The 19,864-nt window shown below is 39.2% G+C and overlaps 1 protein-coding gene across 29 annotated transcripts in view; it reads left to right on the plus strand.

Moving 5' to 3' along the window:
- BTRC (beta-transducin repeat containing E3 ubiquitin protein ligase) overlaps nt 1–18,656 on the plus strand; it is a 170,371-nt gene extending 151,715 nt beyond the window's left edge. For 25 of the 29 annotated variants that reach the window (XM_086377339.1, XM_086377326.1, XM_086377337.1 and 22 more), the window contains 10 exons: nt 254–440; nt 5,321–5,417; nt 6,066–6,203; nt 6,680–6,798; nt 8,474–8,723; nt 9,210–9,328; nt 10,536–10,646; nt 12,047–12,125; nt 16,234–16,426; nt 18,323–18,656. In XM_086377339.1, coding sequence (XP_086233465.1) covers nt 254–440; nt 5,321–5,417; nt 6,066–6,203; nt 6,680–6,798; nt 8,474–8,723; nt 9,210–9,328; nt 10,536–10,646; nt 12,047–12,125; nt 16,234–16,395 — 1,262 coding nt within the window. In that variant the 3' untranslated portion in view covers nt 16,396–16,426; nt 18,323–18,656. The remainder of the gene's footprint in view (nt 1–253; nt 441–5,320; nt 5,418–6,065; nt 6,204–6,679; nt 6,799–8,473; nt 8,724–9,209; nt 9,329–10,535; nt 10,647–12,046; nt 12,126–16,233; nt 16,427–18,322) is intronic. The other 4 variants (XM_086377320.1, XM_086377331.1, XM_086377330.1 and 1 more) reach the window with 1 other exon arrangement.
- Nucleotides 18,657–19,864: the final 1,208 nt, after the last annotated feature.

Here is a 19,864-nt window from a genome sequence, read left to right on the forward strand (position 1 = left end):
TAGTTTTCACTTCCTTATCTAAAGGAAGATGGAAAATACTGTTCATTTCTGTAACCTTATAGAAAAATTATTGACACTCATTTTAGCCAAGTCTGTTTGAAAAAGAAACTGGACCACACTAGGGACAGTGATGTGCCTTCATAGCGGAATAAATGCTGTTCCTGTTTAAAGGACTTTCTGTTAAAAAAAAAAATCATTCACCACCATCCATGTCTTTTTTTTTTTTTTCTTTGCCTCCTCTCCCCACCAAAAGCTCGGGGTTTAGATCACATTGCTGAGAACATCCTGTCATACTTGGATGCCAGATCACTATGTGCTGCTGAACTTGTGTGCAAAGAATGGTACCGAGTGACGTCTGATGGCATGTTATGGAAGAAGCTCATTGAAAGAATGGTCAGGACAGATTCTCTGTGGAGAGGCCTGGCAGAACGAAGAGGCTGGTGAGCCTTTTAACATTCTAACTCTTTAGAGAGCTGCAGGATCTGGCCTTTCACTCTCTGGAATACAGTATTATTGGGAACCAGCAAGACCACTTATCTTTTGATACACTGATTTTGCTCTTTTATAGCAAAAAGTGTTAAATAGTTGTTCATGTACTTGGCAGTTTTTCTTCTGACCACTCACTCATAAGTGATACCAGTTCAGTTCAGTTCAGTCGCTCAGTCGTGTCCGACTCTTTGCGACCCCATGAATCTCAGCACGTCAGGCCTCCCTGTCCATCACCAACTCCCAGAGTTCACTCAGAGTCACGTCCATCGAGTCAGTGATGCCATCCAGCCATCTCATCCTCTGTCGTCCCCTTCTCCTCCTGCCCCCAATCCCTCCCAGCATCAGAGTCTTTTCCAATGAGTCACCTCTTCGCATGAGGTGGCCAAAGTACTGGAGTTTCAGCTTTAGCATCATTCCTTCCAAAGAAATCCCAGGGCTGATCTCCTTCAGAATGGACTGGTTGGATCTCCTTGCATAAGTGATATAATAATGTGTTAATGCTGCTTTGCAAACAATGATTAAAAAAAAATACTACCAGCCCTCCTCTTTGACTATTTTCTTTTTCAGATTTTTTTGTCTTTAGCCTTAGCCTGTGGTGTTCTATCAACTTTTTAATCAAAATTATTTTTATGCCCATCTAGAATAAGAACTCAAGCCTTCAGAAAGAGAAGAAATTGGAATTTAGTATAAATCATTGTTTCTTTTTAAGACTCTAAAATTTTCTCAAGATTTTTTTACTGCTTAATCCTGAATCCTGTAAGACATTATGTAGTTACCAGCCTGAGAGCAACAGAATTTACCAGTTTTGTTCTTATTCTTTTAATGTAATGGTACCATTTCTTTAGAACATCTGGAAGAGGTCTTCTATATATAATTTTCTCTTGGATGATTCTCTATAATGTCATTTTTAAAAAGTTGGGTGTGAATACTTCATAAATAAAATAAAGGTGGTGACATATTAAATATTTTAGTTGATAGTGATGCACCAGCAGGCATGTGTATGCTCAGTGATATCCTGAGCAATTAATTTCATGAATCATTTTTCTTGGATCATGAAGAGATACAGAACAGTTAAGAATGGAGGATCAGCTTTTCTTAACAATTTTTCATAAAAGCATAGTTGGCTCCCTTTTTTTGCATCTTTTCAATTCATTAATGTACAATAAATATAATGACCTCCAAATATTATACCAAGCAACTCAAGAGATTTCTGTTATTCTGGCTATTAGAAGGTCTTTAAAATTTCTCCCAAATTCAATTAAATTAGGAAGCAAATACCAGGGAATTTTTGGCTATAAAAAATTGCATAAATGAAAATATATTATTATTTCTTCTTCCAAGTATGTTTCCCTTACTTTCACTAATTTCACTGTATGGAAGAATGGAAACCTGATCTTTGATAACTTATTTCATACTTTGGAAATAAACTATATTGTATAATAAAGTAAAAGATTATATAGATATATGGAATTCAAAGTCCATCATTTTCTTAAGCATGTTAGGACTAGCCTTAGAAATAGAGGAGGCAGTTGCTTGCTTGGGAAAATTTTAGGGCAGCTAGGAATATTCCTCTACCCTTCAGGGGGGGGAAAAAGAAAAGAAAATCTTCTCCAAATAACTCCTGACCCAAAATTTCACTTGTAGAGATGCATTCTCATAGCTTATAAAGGTTTTGTTCCCTGTTAAAATGTACTTTGTTCCCATTTGGACTGTAAATGACAATAAACCTTTATCAGATGTTGGGACTTTACAGTCTCTTTTTGAAGGCAGGGAGAGTAAGAAGTAGATGGGCAAATCTTGACAGATATGTATGAAAATACCAAAGATAAAAGGCTCCAGAATTATGCTTAGGGTTAATTAAACCCTAAAAGAGGGTTTAAATCCTTAAAGAGGGTTAAAGATCTCTTGTATTAGTTACACAGAAGAAAAAAAAAAGATCATCGAACAGGTGGCTTCTTGGCCTTTTAAAAGGGTATGTGAAGGTATAGCTGAGAAATAATTTAGGATCAGCACTAATTATCACTCTTTCTCCTATTTCTTCAACTACAGAAACCCATTCCTGCCCTTTTGAGTATCCTTTAGAGTTCTGACTGTATTCCTTTGTCTTTGGCCATATATATCACCTTAGCTTGATACAGATCCCTGAGATTTCAAATATTTGTTCACCCCATGAAGACTGCCTTTATTATCCCCTTGACAGTATGTGGCTGCTTATGTTTACGTGTTGCCTTTCTTCCTGTGTTAGTAGTTCTTCCTCACTTTAAAAAACAATAGTCTGTAATCACTTTTTCATTTTTCTCTTGCAAGTTGTCTTACTAAGTCTCCTTTGTCAATAAAGCCTTTCTGTTATACTGCCTCTCCCCAAATGCTGTCTTTGAGAACTTCTTCCATTTCCTTCAACCAAAAATAAATAAATACAGTTTTCTAAAAAAGCTTTGAGTTTAATTTCCACTCTACAGTTGTATTTTATATCTAGATGAATTTGACAGTCTGCCCCTAGGACATGAACTCTTATTTTCTCTCTTGAATAATACTGAAGATGCTCTCTCCGCTTAGTAATGGTAACTCTTAAAGTGTAATAAAAGACCACTTGGGATAAGTCCATTTTCTTAATCAGCAGATCACATTTTATGATAACATTCTGAATTTAATATTTAGCATTTATCATGTCCTCACACTCTTAAAAGTACTAGGCATTTCACATAGAAGTGGTCCCTGTTGTCAGAGAGCTTCTATCGTGAAAGGTTTTGACTTATAAAATAGATACAGACTGAAAAACCAGTTTTCAACACTTAGCCATCCTTTTTTGTAGCACCTGTAACTTGAAGAAATTCAGATGCTTTAGCATGGCAAGATAAATACTGTGGGATAGAAAATGAGATCAGAGGTTTACATGATTTCTCTTTCCTTAGAATGTAGAGATAGTTTCATTGTATGTGGAAAAAAAAGTCCTGGGGTCCCTGTGTGCAATTGCCAGAGGTTAAAAAGAGGATAAGAATGAGGAATGGTGAGCTTTGAGAGACAATACAGTAGTTAAGAGTGTGACCTCTGAAGTCAGACTTAGATTCAAACCCTAGGTCTTCTCACTAGCTGTGTGACCTTGGACAAGTTGCTTAGCTTCCCTGACATTTGATTTCTTCACCTGCCAAATGAATATAGTTATTCCTAACCTCATTAAAGGATGTCAACATTGAAACTATTAAATTTAATTATTAACCAGATCTTTTGGGGGAGCGGGGGGGGGCCTTGCTATGGTGGCTTATGGGATCTTAGTTCCCTGTCCAGGGATTGAACCTGGGCCTCTGGCTGTGGAAGCACTGAGTCCTAACCACTAGACCACCAAGGAGTTCCCTAATAACCAGATTTAGGACCTCTTCATTGAAAATTTGTTTGCCTACAATGTATTTATAGAATAATTATTGTTTAGAAAACTGTATCTTTAAGCCCGAATTATTTCCAAATGTGTCTTGTTTGTCCCTTTCTTTGTGTTGGTGTATCATGCTTCTTGCTCCTATTATAGTCCCTTTAAAAAGACAGTTATTTTAGCCTCTCTGCTGTGGATTTCCCTTTCTGTATCAACACAGAAGTCAGAGCCAGCTACCTTCCTGATAGGAAATTTTCTCAACTAATTTTCAAGGTGTATAATAGGAAGAGGGCAGGGGAGAAGTGCTCCTGGAGACATTGAACAATTAATTATATTGTAATGGAGCTATAGAGGGAGGCGTGGATGACTGGCCCAGAGAAAACATGATTTCTCTGGTGCCAGGATTACACTCAGAGGCATTTCTGCCTGTCTCCACTTTGCAAGGCACAGTGCCAGTGAGAACAGCAGTTAGTACACCCATAGTGGGGTTTACTAGCTTCCACACCGTGTTTGGTGGGTTCTTAACTTCAGGATGAGGAATTAAATTTTTTACCCAGCAGGAAGTGATTGCCATTTACTGATTTTTTTTTTGTAGTAAAGATCTAGCTTGGGATATGAGTATTCCAGAGATGTGCTGTCATAAGGAAGGAGATCCTAACAAATGTTGCTCACTGGAGTCAAGGAAAGGCAATAAAATCCATGTATGTATGTACATAGCCAGGAACACACCTGTGAAAGTCGATTTTATGCCTTAGATTTGACAGCACAGTGCTGTCAGGCATTTCTTTTATTTTTTTTTTCTGCTTTCGTACTTGCTGCTGGACACTCCTGTGATCCCTTTGTTTTCTGTTGAAATTGCTCCTTTTAAAACATACCAGCAGCCTGGGTGCCTGAGTCGCCAATACACCTTTCCACATATAACTGGAGACTGGTAAAAGTTAACTCTGTGACAGAGGCATTCCTGCTGCCCACAATGCTAGGCTCCACTACACTGGCACAGCTTTACTCAATGAAGGGAAGTCTGTGGGGCATGTGCCTAGTTCAGAGTTTGTAGTTATCACCACTAACAAAATTTTCATAAGGTAAGGCCAATAAGTCTGTCTCTGCAGAGGTCTGTTAGTCAGTTAGTCAGAATTGTGACTATACACATTCCATTTGTCTATTGACATAATATTCCTGAAGGCCTGACACTTTGATGTCCTACACTAGAAATCATCATGTTTTACTCAAAAGCAAATCAGTGTTGGCAGAATTCGTTTAGCCCAGAAAGTTGCTCGTTAACATGGGAGCAACTTTCAGGGAGTTGCTCCTGAAATCAGGTTTAACTTCGCACTTCTCTAGGCTAGTTATGGAGATTATATGGAATGGTAATTGTGAAAATGCTTTGAAGAAATAGGAGGTTCCTTGTAAATGTATTGGGGGGGGGTTGGATATGATTTTTACTGAGAAATATTTGTTATTTTTTAGGAGACAGTATTTGTTCAAAAACAAACCTCCTGATGGAAATGCGCCTCCCAACTCTTTTTATAGAGCACTTTATCCTAAAATTATACAAGACATTGAGGTAAGAATCTGTATATTTGGGTATTTGCCAAATACTAGAGAATCATCAACATTCTTCAGTAACAGCATTGTTACAACAAATCCATTAGGGTTTATTGATGTGGGTTAAAAATCAATTTCTTTACAAGTGAATAGGGTAGGTAAAATATAGTAAATAACCAGGCAAAGAAATTTAAAGCTTTTGAAAATTGTTTATTGATAGATAAATAGGTAAGAGAGAAAATATGATAACAGAAGTGGAAATGTTTAAAAGTTGCACTTATAAACCATTATTCAAATATCTTCTGAATTGAGTCTCTGTGGAAGTTCACTGGTAGAAATGCCACCTCAGATGTAAGATGAGCACTGAGTAGGTAACCTCATGTGGTTCATAGCTTCTCCTCTGTTGGTGAACAGTCTCTCTCCAGAAGGTTTATTATTTAGTCGAACGAGTTACATACAGGAGAGTTCTAGGAAATAAATCTTTAATTACTTTGCAAATGAAAAAATGTTTTAAAACATTAAATAGAAGCTTTTTTAAAAAAATGCCTTAAGTTCTGTTTATCCAGTAAAGCACTGAGCATTTATCATTGGTTGCCATGAAAATCAGAAAAGAGTTTAGTTCTAGTCCTTTCCTAATTACTACTTCTTTACCATTCCTTCTTCTCAGACAATAGAATCTAATTGGAGATGTGGAAGACATAGCTTACAGAGAATCCACTGCCGAAGTGAAACAAGCAAAGGAGTTTACTGTTTACAGTATGATGATCAGAAGATAGTAAGCGGCCTTCGAGACAACACAATCAAGGTGAGGTCTCTTCAGTTATGGGGAGGTAGCTGAAGGGGTAAGGATGACCACAGTGTAAAGCAACCCAAAGCAAAAACTCTAAACGATATTTCCAGAAAGTGAAAGTTTTAGATTGTTTCTAGTCCGAAAGCCAAAATCATTTCCTTAAGAGAAAAATGCCTGCTTCTCCCCAGAAGCTCATACATATGGATAGTGCTAGGGTTAAATTCTCTCCTTGAAGTGCACTGAATGGGCTGTTACTCTTTTGGGCCCTCACATAATTATAGGCCAACCCTGTTCCTGAATGAAAAGGATCAAGTCTGCATTATACTGAAGCCACATATGTAGAAGTGTTTAGCTCTACCTGCAGAAAAGAGTGCATTCCACACTACTCTGGGCTTTGATTCTTTGGGGGAATCAAATACATAATAGGGCCTGCAAGTCTCTGCACCACCCCATTATCATGGTGATCAAAAGGATCTTGTTTGCCATCCTAGATCTGGGATAAAAGCACACTGGAATGCAAGCGGATTCTCACAGGCCACACAGGTTCTGTCCTGTGTCTCCAGTATGACGAGAGAGTGATCATAACTGGGTCGTCGGATTCCACGGTCAGGTAGAAACTTTCAAATGATCTTTTGAACTCTGAAATATCAGATTCACTCTGTTCTGCCTTAGATAGTGATTTTGTTTGTATCTGCATGAACACAATTATGAAACTTCATAACCAAAGAAGAATAAGCAATCAGCTCCCCCCATCACTGTGTCAGTCTAGAACTGGAAGACTTGATTTAGGAATGGTTATGGTAAGTTTACATTTTTGTACATTTAAGAAACTACATATTCTGTTTTAGTTTGGGGGAATTATGTATTATAGAAACTTGGTAAACTTTGCATTTTTTACAAAAACTACCTCACAGGGGAATGACATGAATGGAATGAAGCCTTCCTTTCAGGTGGTTATAACTGTAGTACAGGCATGCATTATCTCCTTTAAAATGTGTACAGGTGAGCAATACTTTCTCTTGCCAGCCCCTCCCCTGCTGTCCCTGCAGTTTTTAATTGCAAGCTTCACTCTGGGAGGGGCCTTCAATTTCCAGAGGCGTTAGTGATTTGATGACACAGCCATTATGCTGCTGGAGTCCAGTGTAGCTTGAGTTCTGGGTACCAGCAGAACTGCTGGAAACCTCTGTTAGGAATTTTGCCTTGAGCTAAAGGATTTAGCAAACATAATGCATCAAAAGTAACTTTAAAAAAATAGGGAGAAAAAAAGCAGTTAACTGCATTGTTAGATTCTCTGAAGTTAAATGTTTACCATTCCGAATTATCCTCTGTGAATAGAAAAGGCTATTCGCGTTTTCTTGTCTTTTGACTTAAAGACATAGCAAATTCAGTTCATAGAGTTATCAGCATTTAACATTTATTGGTGCTTGTGGAGTGCCTCAAGGAAGCTTAAAGATTGTAGAGGCTAATATCATTTATTGGACAAGGGAAAAAATTATTTTTAAAGAGAGAGGGTTAAATTGGAAAAAAATAAAATATGTTGTAAAAAAACAAAGTAAGTATACAAAATGAGTGATGAAAGTAAAATACACCTTCACAAAAATTTCTCAAGCTATCTAAGGGTCCTGCACTCTGCTGTGAAGCCCGTATTTATATTGGGGTGGCTGGTCTTGATCCCTACACTCATTCAGAGCACAGAAATCGGGCCTTATGTTTAGAGTCTAGGTAATTTTACGCCTTGATCTGTGTGGTGAATACTAAGGCCCAAGATCATCAAGCTCAAATCCACAGTACTAAGTCAGTCTATTACAGAAAATTCTTGGCCTGAATCAGTTCTAGGACCCGAGGGCTATCTGTGGGACCACCAACGCTGCAGTTATTAGCAAAATTCCCACCGGTTTAAAATGTATCAGATTAAATGTCAGAAGGTTTATGATAATCTTGCAGTTTGGGACCAATTTGCTGGTGATGGTCGCTGCACCCTCATTTCAGCACCCTGCAACTAGCCCAGATTTCAAGTTCTGTGTCTTAAGGATGGCATACTGGCAGTATCCCATCCCCTTCCTCTTCCTGCTTTCCCAGTCCAGTCCTCTAACTACCACTTCCCCATGGCCCATCAGTAGACTTTACCTCAGCTCAACTTTAGAGCTACAAAAGGAGAGTAAGGTATACCATTAACTGTGAGAAATAGGGTGGAAGGGGTGGGCAGTGAGGTAATCCAGTACTTAAAATAGATTGTAGCATGAATTTCACCACAATCTCAGATAACCGTAATATTTTTGTTCCAGGGTGTGGGATGTAAATACAGGTGAAATGCTGAACACATTGATTCACCATTGTGAAGCAGTTCTGCACTTGCGTTTCAATAATGGCATGATGGTGACCTGCTCCAAAGACCGTTCCATTGCAGTATGGGATATGGCCTCCCCAACTGACATCACCCTCCGCAGGGTGCTTGTCGGACACCGAGCTGCAGTCAATGTTGTAGACTTTGATGATAAGTACATCGTTTCTGCATCTGGGGATAGGACTATAAAGGTAATGAGGCATTTTTCAGTAAGTCCCCACCTTAGAATAGGGGAGTTCATATGGATATCTTCTCAAGGACAATTTTATATTTAACCCTCACTGTAGAATACTTAATATTTATTTAAATCAGATACTAGTTTATGTAATGAATGAGATAGATCATGTGACAATTTGGGTTAGGTTTTTATTCCTGTAAATAATGGTGAGTATGAAAAAGGCAGGGGTAATTTTAGGTTCAAGATTTGTCTGCAAGGCGAGACTAACCCCATAAGAGTACATCAATCTGAGGATTTCTCATATGATAGCAACCAGCTATAAATTAGCCCTATATTACTGTGAATTAAACTTGTCATTTGGGGTTTGATTTGGATTGGTTTAAGACGTTGAATTTCCCCTACTAGTTCAGTCCCATTTCCTGCTTCCCTAAAACTGCACTTGCCATAGATTTTACTAATAAAAGCACCAAATCAACAGCCAATGCCATTTCTGTTTCAGGTGTGGAACACAAGTACTTGTGAATTTGTACGGACCTTAAACGGACACAAACGTGGAATCGCCTGTTTGCAGTACAGAGACAGGCTGGTCGTGAGTGGCTCATCTGACAACACAATCAGGTGAGCAGCAGGTGCCCTTGCCCAGAAGGGATCACTGTTATCCTGCCGTTTATTGTTTGTGCACAGACCAAACGAATTGTCGACTGTGTTCTGTTTATAATAAAACATTTTTTAGTTTTCTGTGGCTTCTTACAGGTTAAAAGTTTGCCCCAAGCAGAGAGACAGCACAGCAAAGTCTTTTGTTGATGTGTTTCCTTCCTGTAATAGTTTTATCACCAGATAGACCTATTTAAAATGAACTGCTTGAATGAGGAAGTGAGCGAGAGAAATAAAAATGGAGGTTGAAGGCTCTTCCCTAAATTTCTCCTGTCTGCAGTTGATAAGTGCTAATAAATAGCTAAAGGGCTTTTCTCTTTGCCAGTGTTTTAAAAAAAAGAAAAAAGATTTGTTCCCCTACTAGAAGTTGTACAATTTTGGGTTTTTTAGCATTACATAATGGGCCAGGGAGCTACCAGTCTTTGAAATTATGAACAAATTATGAAGAATCCATAAATTGAAGTACTTTTTGTTGTGTTTTCCCTTCATGAAAATGAATGATGCACAAATGCATAGAATTTGAAAGATTTATCAACCCTCTCCCCTCCTTCAAAGCAAGTACTAAAGGAATGAAAAAGCCATTGAAATAACGACAGACAGATATTGTCATATCTAAGATTAGCATTCCTAGAAATCATGTGGATTAGTCAGAAGGCATACATAATTCAAATTAGTATATAAAAATGTTTGAGAACTTACTTTGCATTTCTATTATATGAGAAAACTGTCCGGAACAGTGGGGTGAAAGCTGAGGGTGTCCTCAGTGACAGAGGTACACATATTTTGTGAGAGCAGGATGTCACCGTTCCTGCATCTCATTCTTACTCAATTGTGGTTTCCGAAAACATTGTGTTTCTTGGCTTGGCCCTTTCCTTCTTAGGCAACTGTGTACATTAAATTCATCTTTTATATTCCTTGGTGACCCTGATTACAGGTTTATATGAAGCTTGATGCTTTAAAAATATTCACAACATATTTGAACTTAAATCGTACATTTTTCTGCTTATATGGCAGAAAGTAAATAAATTACACTGAAAGTAATACATTTGTATATGAGTGTTGATTGGTTTTTATATTTTGGATATTTTAAAAGACATATGATATATGTTATAACATTCCAAGCTTAGGAAAGAATGCATGGAAATTCACTCAACTCAATGTTCTCTTTCAGATTATGGGACATAGAATGTGGTGCATGCTTACGAGTGTTAGAAGGCCATGAGGAATTGGTGCGCTGTATTCGATTTGATAACAAGAGGATAGTCAGTGGAGCCTATGATGGGTGAGCGTGCTGACAGGGTTTTTAAAAGTTCTCTTAATCCCCCCTGCCTTAGAATGTTAAACATAGCTTTTCCTTGTCTCCATAAGATTATAGATATCACAGAAAGAATCTGATACAGTATTCTTGTGTCTAATCCATATATTCACATCTCTTTTGTTCACCCTTTTCCAAATAATCTTCCAGTCATTTAATTATACTTGTTTGCTCATGATTTTCATTAGTATTTTGGATTTTTGTTCATATATTTATTTTTTCCCTATAAAGCAGAGAACTGGATAAACCCTAGTATATCAGGATATGGATATAAAATAGTGACTTGTTAATAAAATTGAAATGTTGGAGGATAGTATCTTTGGAGGGGGCTTAGTATGGGAGGGTCTTGTCTTCACTGTTGGCATTTCAGTCACAGTGCGTTAAATAATCTTTACTTTCCTTCAGTCTACTTTCCAGTGGTTACAGACTCCGTTCATGTTGTGGATGGATCCCACATCCAGTGACGCTAATAAGCACATCGTATATTCTTACAAGAGTGAACTCGCTTATGAAATTCTCTCTGCCATTTCTTCTCATCAGGGTGCCTGATGTGGAGGACGGGAAGGCCATAGTTCAAATATTGGCAACTTTTTAAAAATATGAGAAACTAACTTACAACTTTTTCTTAGTTTACGAGCTGGCTGTACTTGATTCATTAAGACAACTCAAGCAGCAGTAAGTGTTAACAGACCCATTTCCTCTGCTTTGAGTCACCCATCACTGTCAGACCCTTGGGAAGTTGTTGGGGGTATGACGACATGTTTCAGCTAAGTCCAAGGTTGTATTTTTCTTACTGCCCTGGTTTTGATGTACCCTTTTCTTGGGTTTTGTCTGTTACTTACCTTGAGGAGACAGGACATACAATTGATTCATAGAAGGGCTAAACTTTTCTTATTTAAATATTGTTTATATAAACTCAGAGTCTTACATGGACCCCAGTCCTCTGATATGTGTGACCTGCGCCACTGTCAGAATTGACCAGAAAAAAAATGCCTCAGAGTTACAGGTTTCTAGGTCTAAGTGATCTCATCTACCATTAAGAGTTCTAATATATAAGAACCCCTTTTGACCCCAACGTATGGTGTGACTTCACTGTTCACTCTCTTCAGTTTGTTTAAAGCTAACCTATTTCTTGTTTTTAGGTTAATCACATACATTTTCCCCTTTTAAGACTAATAACCTCTACCCAAGGATGAATACATGAACTGAGTCTCCAAATCAAAAACGTTTTTATATATCTTGTGAGCTGCATTTATCATAAAACTATCTACACCATATATATTTATTACCGTGACTTCTTGCTATTTTTCTTGTGTCCCCTTAATTTTGCTTTTTACTAAGATTTTGGTCCCCTTTTTGATCTTTAGAAAAATTAAAGTGTGGGATCTTGTAGCTGCCTTGGACCCTCGTGCGCCTGCAGGAACTCTTTGTCTACGGACCCTTGTGGTAAGAGCCTTATTGTTTAGAGGGGTTTGAGGAGCAGGAAGGGGAAGAAATTAACATTGATGTGCTGTGGAATACAGATCTGGATTTGATAGTTAGAACCTCACAAAGTCTACTACTAAGTGGAAAGGCAACCAGTACTTGACAATAAAATATGTTTATATAGCTGCCTTTCATCCAAAAGTGCTTTAGAGACTGTATATGGAGAAGAATGTGGCAGCTGTTCAGCAGCTGCACAGCAACTCTACACAACAGTTTAGTACAGGAAGTGAATAAGAATTCTGTATCCACTAGAAACAGTAGGGGGTACTTGGGGAGAGAGAACATAATGACTCAAATTGGAACCTGTCCAGAATCTGAGGACCTGCACACCTGTGCCTGCAAAAAGTGCCACGGGAGCCTGCATGAACCCCCTGCTCCGCCCCTGAGTTCGCTTCCTATTTAAGGAATGCTGCCTCCAGCAATTCGAATCCTGTCTCTTTTATTCTGTTATACCCCGTGGCCCAAACATCTTGACATTTGGGGAAAGACATGACTTAGAAGGAAGAATGTCATCTCGAAAGCACCAAATTCTTTATCATGGTGTTAGCCAAAGGCCCAGATCAGAAAATGGCCCAAAGGTTTGAAAGCTGCTTCCATGACAGAAAGGTAGGTGGGGTATCATGGAGGACAGAATCTTCTGCACATCTCAGGAAAAGATGAGAGCAAGGATTTGAAGCCTATCCTGAATCCTGCCTCTCAGCACTTTAGGCAGCCTCTGCTCTGGAGAAGAGAGCTGTACTTTTGTCTTCCTTGTTGGATGTAAAGCTCATTCTTTTAGCTCTAGACCTGTTTTACCTGCATGTTTCACACACGGTTTTTTTTAATGTATATGAACTATAATTTACATACAGGAAAATTTGTTCCTTTTTTTCATGTACTTCTATATATTTTGCATAGAAATTTGCAGTTTTGTAAACCCCACACTCAAGATATAGAACAGTTTCATCACCTTAAAAATGATACCCCTTCATATTAATCCCCTCTCCTCAACCCCTAGCTACTATCCCTGTAGTTTTGCTGTTTTATAAGTGTCATATAAAATTATATTAATGTAGCTTTTGAAAAAACTTCTATTTATATTTAATCTTGGCTGTGCTGGGTCTTCACTGCTGCGTGGGCTTTTTCTCTAGTTGCAGCGAGTGGGGCTGCTCTCCAGTTGCGGTGCTCAGGCTTCTCATTGCTGTGGATTCTCTTGTGTGGAGCATGGACTCTAGGCAGGTGGGCTTCAGTAGTCGCCATGCGCAGGCTCAGTAGTTGCGGATCCCAGGCCCTAGGGCACAGACTCAGTGGTTGCAGCACACAGGCTTAGTAGCTCCACCGCAGGTAGGATCTCCTAGACCAGGGATCAAACCCATGTCTCCTACATTGGCAGGTGGATTCTTTCCTGCTGAGCTACCAGGGAAGCCCATATTTATGTAGCTTTTTGCATTTTTCTTTTTTTTTTTCACTTCTTTTGAGATTGATTCACATTGTTGCATGTGCTAATACTTTGTTCCTTTTTATTGCTGAGTGGTATTCCCTTGTGTAGATGAACCAGTTTCTTTCTTCATTTACCAGTTTAAGGACATTTTTGGAATGTTTTCAGTCTTTGTGATACTGAAAACATCCCAATATAGGCTTTTGTGTGTACATTTTTTTCTTTCATTTCTCTTGGGTGAATACCTAGAAGTATGATTTCTGAATATACATTGAAATTTAAAAGGAACTACCAAGCTATTTCCCAAAGTAGCACTTGGGGAGTTTGCAAATGTAAACCCATTTCACATTTCCACTAACAATGTGTGAATGACCTATTTTTCCACATCCCTGACAGGACTTGGTTTTATCTGTTTTTAAAAACATTACAGCTACTTGGGTGGGTATGTAGTTTTAATTTGAATTTCTGTGATACCTAATGGTATAGAACATCGTTTCCTGTGCTTATCTTCTTTTGAAGTGTCTTCAAATCTCATCCTCATTTATTTATTGAATTGTCTGTTTTTTTTAATAGATTAATTGTGATATAATTGACATACAATAACATGGACATATTTAAAGTAAAATGCAACTTAATAAATTTTGACATATATACAAAACAGCGACATCATGCCAACCAAAGAGTGACTATATCCTCATGCCCACAATTACATAGTAATCCCTCCTTCCCTTAACAACACTGAATCTTCTTCTAAATAAAGACCACTTATTTAGGCCTTTTTAAATTTCTCAGCAATGTTTTATAGCTTTCAATGTAAAGATTTTATATGTCTTCTGTCATATTTATCCATAAGTATTTCTTATTTTTAATGCTATTATAAATTATATTTAAGATTTTTCATTTCTGGATTGTTCATTGCAAGATATATAGATACACTTCTTTTCCAATCTGCATACTTTTCTTTTTTCTTTTTTATTTTGTTGTACTGACCATCAGTACAGTGCTCAAAACAGTTGGTAAGAATGGATATCCTTATTGGTCTTTTACCATTTTATATAGATACATGTTAGCTAGGATTAGGAGATTCCTTTCAGTTCCTAGAATAGAGAGCTTTTATTAGGGTTTAGTTAAATGCTCTTATCTGCATCTGTCAAGTTGGTCAGTGTGGTTTTCACCTTTATTCTGTTAATTGTTATGTTTTTGAATACATTGAGTTTTGAATATTAAACTGTACAGATCCCATAGACATTAAAAGGATTATAATAAAGGAATGCTATGAACAATTCTGTGCCTTCCAAACTGATAACCCAGATGAAATGGACCAATCCCTTGAAAGATACAATATTCCACAACTTAGGAAGAAATAAACATTCTGAATAGACCTAACCTTATTAAAGAAATAGAATAAATAATTAATAACTGTCCAAAACAGGAAGCACCAAGCCCATATGGGCTCACTGATGAATTCTACCAAATGTTTAAGGAAGAAATTATACCAATGCTCTATCCTTTCCTCCAGAAGATAAAAGCGGTGTGAATATTTCCTACCTAATTATGTGAGGCTGGCATTACAGTAATCCTGAAACCAAACAAAGATAAGAAAACTACAGATATGTCTACCAATATGTCTTATGAACACAGATGATCATGTATCTAATGAGCTCATTTACATCTTGTAAAGAATGTAAAATAGTGCAGCCTCAATGGAAAACAGTATGTGTATGTATGCTTAGTGGCTCAGTCGTGTCCGACTCTTTGTGACCCCATGGACTATATAGCTCACCAGGCTCCTCTGTCCATGGGCTTCTCCAGGCAGGAATACTGGAGTGGGTAGCCATTCCCTTCTGCAGGGGATCTTCCCAACCCAGGGATCGAACCTGGGTCTCTTGCATTGCAGGCAGATTCTTTACTATTTGAGCCACCAGGGAAGCCCAGTTCCTGTGTGTGTGTGTATGTGTATATATATATATATATAGAGAGAGAGAGAGAGAGAGAGAGAGGAGAGAGAATAGAATAGAATAGAATATTATCCAGGCTTAAAAGAAAGGAAATGCTGTCACACACTACAACATAGATGAAACTTGACATTATTTAAGTGAAACAGGTTTATACCTGCTTTTTAGAACCAGTTGTTAGATTTTCATGAATTCTGCAAGCTGGTTGAACTCAGATGGATAGCTTGAAATTGGCTAGGATAGAAAATTTTAAACTATAAAATGTGGAAATGCTTTTACAAATTGGGGATAGTTAATTGATAAATATATACCAGCACAGTACTGCTTATTGCTCATCAGCCCTTGGCCTATGATTGTAATAGAATCCTAGAGATACATAGAAGAGGATAAAGCCTGAGAGGTACTGAGGAATGTTCTCATTGAGGCTAAGTCTAGGAGAGTTAGCAATGAGAAACTCGTGTACTGTTTGACATGTGTCAGCTCCGGGGAATATTACTTTGACTGTATATGAAATCAACTACCCATTATTTGGCTTTTATATCCTGCCTTTAATCCAGATTAAGATTTTTATCTGTATTCTTGAAATGGTCAAGAAGACTATCAGCTTTAGCCTTTCCATAGAGTCCTTTTGACATGTTGCTGAATTTGTGTTCTTTTGATTTTGAATAGTTCAAAAGTTCTGTTTCTGCTTCTTTAGGAGCATTCTGGAAGAGTTTTCCGACTCCAGTTTGATGAATTCCAGATTGTCAGTAGTTCACATGATGACACAATCCTCATCTGGGACTTCCTAAATGATCCAGCTGCCCAAGCTGAACCCCCCCACTCCCCTTCTCGAACATACACCTATATCTCCAGATAAATACTCATACACTGACCTCAGACTCACCCAGGTATGAAAAAGAATTGTGTACATAGCACTGAGGGTAAGCGATGGAACACTGGTGGTAAGGTATTGTGAGTTCATGGAGCCTTCTCATGCCCTTTATAACTCCAAGTCCTGTGATACAGAAACTTACACCACGAGACAGGGCTGGGCTGCACCCTGGATGCTGCCCTTGACTGAGGTAACCAGCCTCAGTCCTTAGATAATTCTTGAGCTAGGTCTCGATGATCCTTGTGTAGTAGAACTAATATTCCTGCCTCAGTCACCTAGTCGGATTGTTAAGGAAATGAGATTTAAATCAGTTTCAAAACTAAGAGTATTGACCCCAAAGCCTGTGGCTTTGTAATTCCCAGATCAAACTAGTACCTACAATGGAGACCCTTTAACCCAAGTAGATAATCTGATGTTGGAAAGAAAAAAATCTCTTGGCAAAATAGCACACAAGGCTGCATTCTCATAGCTCTTATCAGTATCATTTGATTATAAAAGGTAGCTTTTCTCTGTCCCCCTTATCTGCATTCCCTGCCCCCTCCAACTGTTTTTTGACCTTGAAAGTAGCTCGAGTTGGTGAGAACTCCGATACCCTCCCACTCAAATCTCCATCCTGTCTCTAGGGCAGAAGAAGATCCTAATATTCATCTTAACCTATATCCCTGGGATACTCAGATCATACCTGATGGTCCTGAGCAGATCAGATATAGGTCAACACTAGTTTGGAAAAACTGTACCAGCTACTGGGAAATATTGCCATTATTGTGATTTCTCATTTCCTATACTTGCCTCTGTTCTTGTGGCAGGAGCACACATTCGGTACACTCTTCTGCGTATCTTTCTGCAGTGGTTCTTCTGAATAGGGTGTTGTTGGGCAAGCTTCAGCACTCACTTCTCTCACAGAGGATGTGCTGCTTCCTCAGCCAAGGCACAGAGACAGGCTTGATGAGAATCCTAGCCATGTGCCCTTGGGCAAACAACTTCCCCGAGCCTTAGTTTCTTTGAGAATTGTAATACCTACGACGCAGAGCTGTTGTGAGAATCAAACGTTATGCGTAGAAATCTTAGTGCTTAGCACAGCGCCTAGCACATAACAGACCCTCAATAAAAAAAAAGTAACCATTAATTAGTATCAATATTGAAATTGTCATATAGGTATCCCCTCCTTTTGCCAAAATGTTGTCCTCCTCAGATTTCAATGGCATTTTGGCTCTCTGATTGTTTACATTTTCTTCTTTGTCTCACTCCTGAAACTTAGACATCCACTAAGAGTCTGTCTCAGGCTTTTCTTCCTTATCTGAGTTCCTTTCTTTGGCTTCCTTATCTCTCCCCAAAGCTTCAGCTCTCATCTCCAATTTGTATGTGTAGTCCCAACCTCTGCCTTAATCTCTAGGCCACATTTCCAATCACTCCCTACACACCTGTCCTTGACGGTACCAGGGGCTCTTCTGGAGCACACATTTAACACTCAGGCTCTCCCCTCATCTACACTACCAGTGCCCTCCAGCCAAGCAGCCAGAGAGCCTCCCCCTACTCCCTCACTTTTTTTCAGTGGCATACTGCTTTCATGGCCACTAAGGCCAGAAACTCAGAGCTGTCCTCACCTGCTCTACCATTATAAGAATCAGGTGAAAGCTCAGTGCTACACCCACCATAGTCATTGTTAATCTCTAGACATCAGAGTCACTCTGCATGAGCACTTAGAGTCCTAAGCATGTCAGTGAGCCCTGCTGAGCCCCCAAACAGGCCATGTAGCCTTTGACAGAAACTCCTGTGTGGCATGGACAGAGAGCAGGTATTAGGAAGGACCTCTGAGCCTTTCTCCCAATTGACAGCTATTTTAATATTCTCTTAGAGAAAGTGAGAAATACAGGAAAAGGGACTAATGACTCTGTGCTCTGTTTTCACACAGGACTCATTAAAGTTGCGGTATTTAACATATCTGCCAATACCAGGATGAGCAACAACAGTAACAATCAAACCACCACCCACTTTCCCCGGACTAGCCGAGGAGCGGGGCTTTAAGACTCCTATTGGGACACAGTTGGTCTGCAGTCGACCCAGGATGGTCTACTCAGCACAGCTGACTGCTTCCGTGCTGCTATCAGAAGATGTCTTTTATCTTTTGTGAATGATTGGAACTTTTAAACCTCACCTCCCCTCCTCCTCTCCCCTCCACACCTGTTTTTTCCTCATTTGGTTCCAGACAAAGATGACTTATAAATATATTTAGTGTTTTGCCAGAATCTCTCTTGCTTTGCTGTTAAGCAGAAGAACTAGTTTCCCTGTGTAGCCTACTGGGAGAGAGCCACTTCTAGGGGACAGGAAACGCAGCTTCAAGCCAGACAGCACCCAGTGTCTCCCTGTAAACTGCAGGCATGCCCAGCACCCAGCAGGACCTGCCCCAGCCCCACTGTGCTTAGGAGGAGGCAACTGTCTGTTTAGCCTCTGGGGCAAGAAAGAAAGAAAACAAGAATATATGCCCTGGAAGATCTGGGCCTCTTTCCTTCCATCTCTTTCTCTGTTTCTGTCCCTCTTGCCCCTTGCTGCCCCACTCGCCTTCAACATGTTTCTCTGCTCCACCTGAGAAGAACAACTATGAAGAAAGTATCCTCAGTTATCATGAGGCAAATGAGGAAATGCAATACTTAGAAGAGTTAAAATCCTCTTCAGTCAAAATTTCAAACCTAGGCTTTGGCCGCAAGTGACCCTTTGTGGCAGCAATGGATTCTCAAACATGGGACTCATCATATTTGCAACTCTTCTCTCTTCCCCTTGTTACACAGCCCACCCCTACCCCCAGAAGGGAGGCGGCAGAAATTTCCTGGGCTCCATCAATGGCCACATCTTTTCTGGACTCAGCAGTCTCCTGGATTCCATGTAGAGTGTGGAAAGGAGTTGCTGATTGCATTTCCTCTCATTAACAATTAGATGTGTAATAAAAAGCATTGTACTTCATCTTAAATCACTGCTAAGGCTCAGCCTACAGAAAGAACTGAAATGGCCGGAGCCAGTTGCTCGGTACTTTGCATAATGGTTCGCGTCTCTGATTTCTTCATCAGGGCCTGCGAGTACCCAAAGCACCTGTCTCTTTGCCAAGACCATGATCAGACTAGCTTACCAGGTGGTCAGGACTAAAAGGTGATGTCTTTTTCACTTAGGCCAGTAAATATCGTCCCTCAAAAACCAAGCTAATCATCTCAGCCTTGCACTGCAGAACTTTCCTTCTGCTTTTCCAAACCTGGTATATATAAAAGGCAAAGCTGCCAGAGAGAGAGAATCAGGGTGAAGTTTGGCATACAGGGTTTATTAATGGTGCAGAAACTGCCTTCTCTTTATTTTTCTTCCTCCTCCTGGCCTTATTTTACTCTCCACTCTCCCCAGCCAATAAAATTTCTCTGGCAGTTGGTGAACAACATAAACAAATGAACTTCAGCAAGGGCCAAGGCTGACC

The sequence above is a fragment of the Bos grunniens genome, chromosome 26, assembly GCF_055505025.1.
Source record: "Bos grunniens cultivar Pamir isolate PY7600 chromosome 26, Bosgru_T2T1.0, whole genome shotgun sequence".
NCBI lineage: Eukaryota > Metazoa > Chordata > Mammalia > Artiodactyla > Bovidae > Bos > Bos grunniens.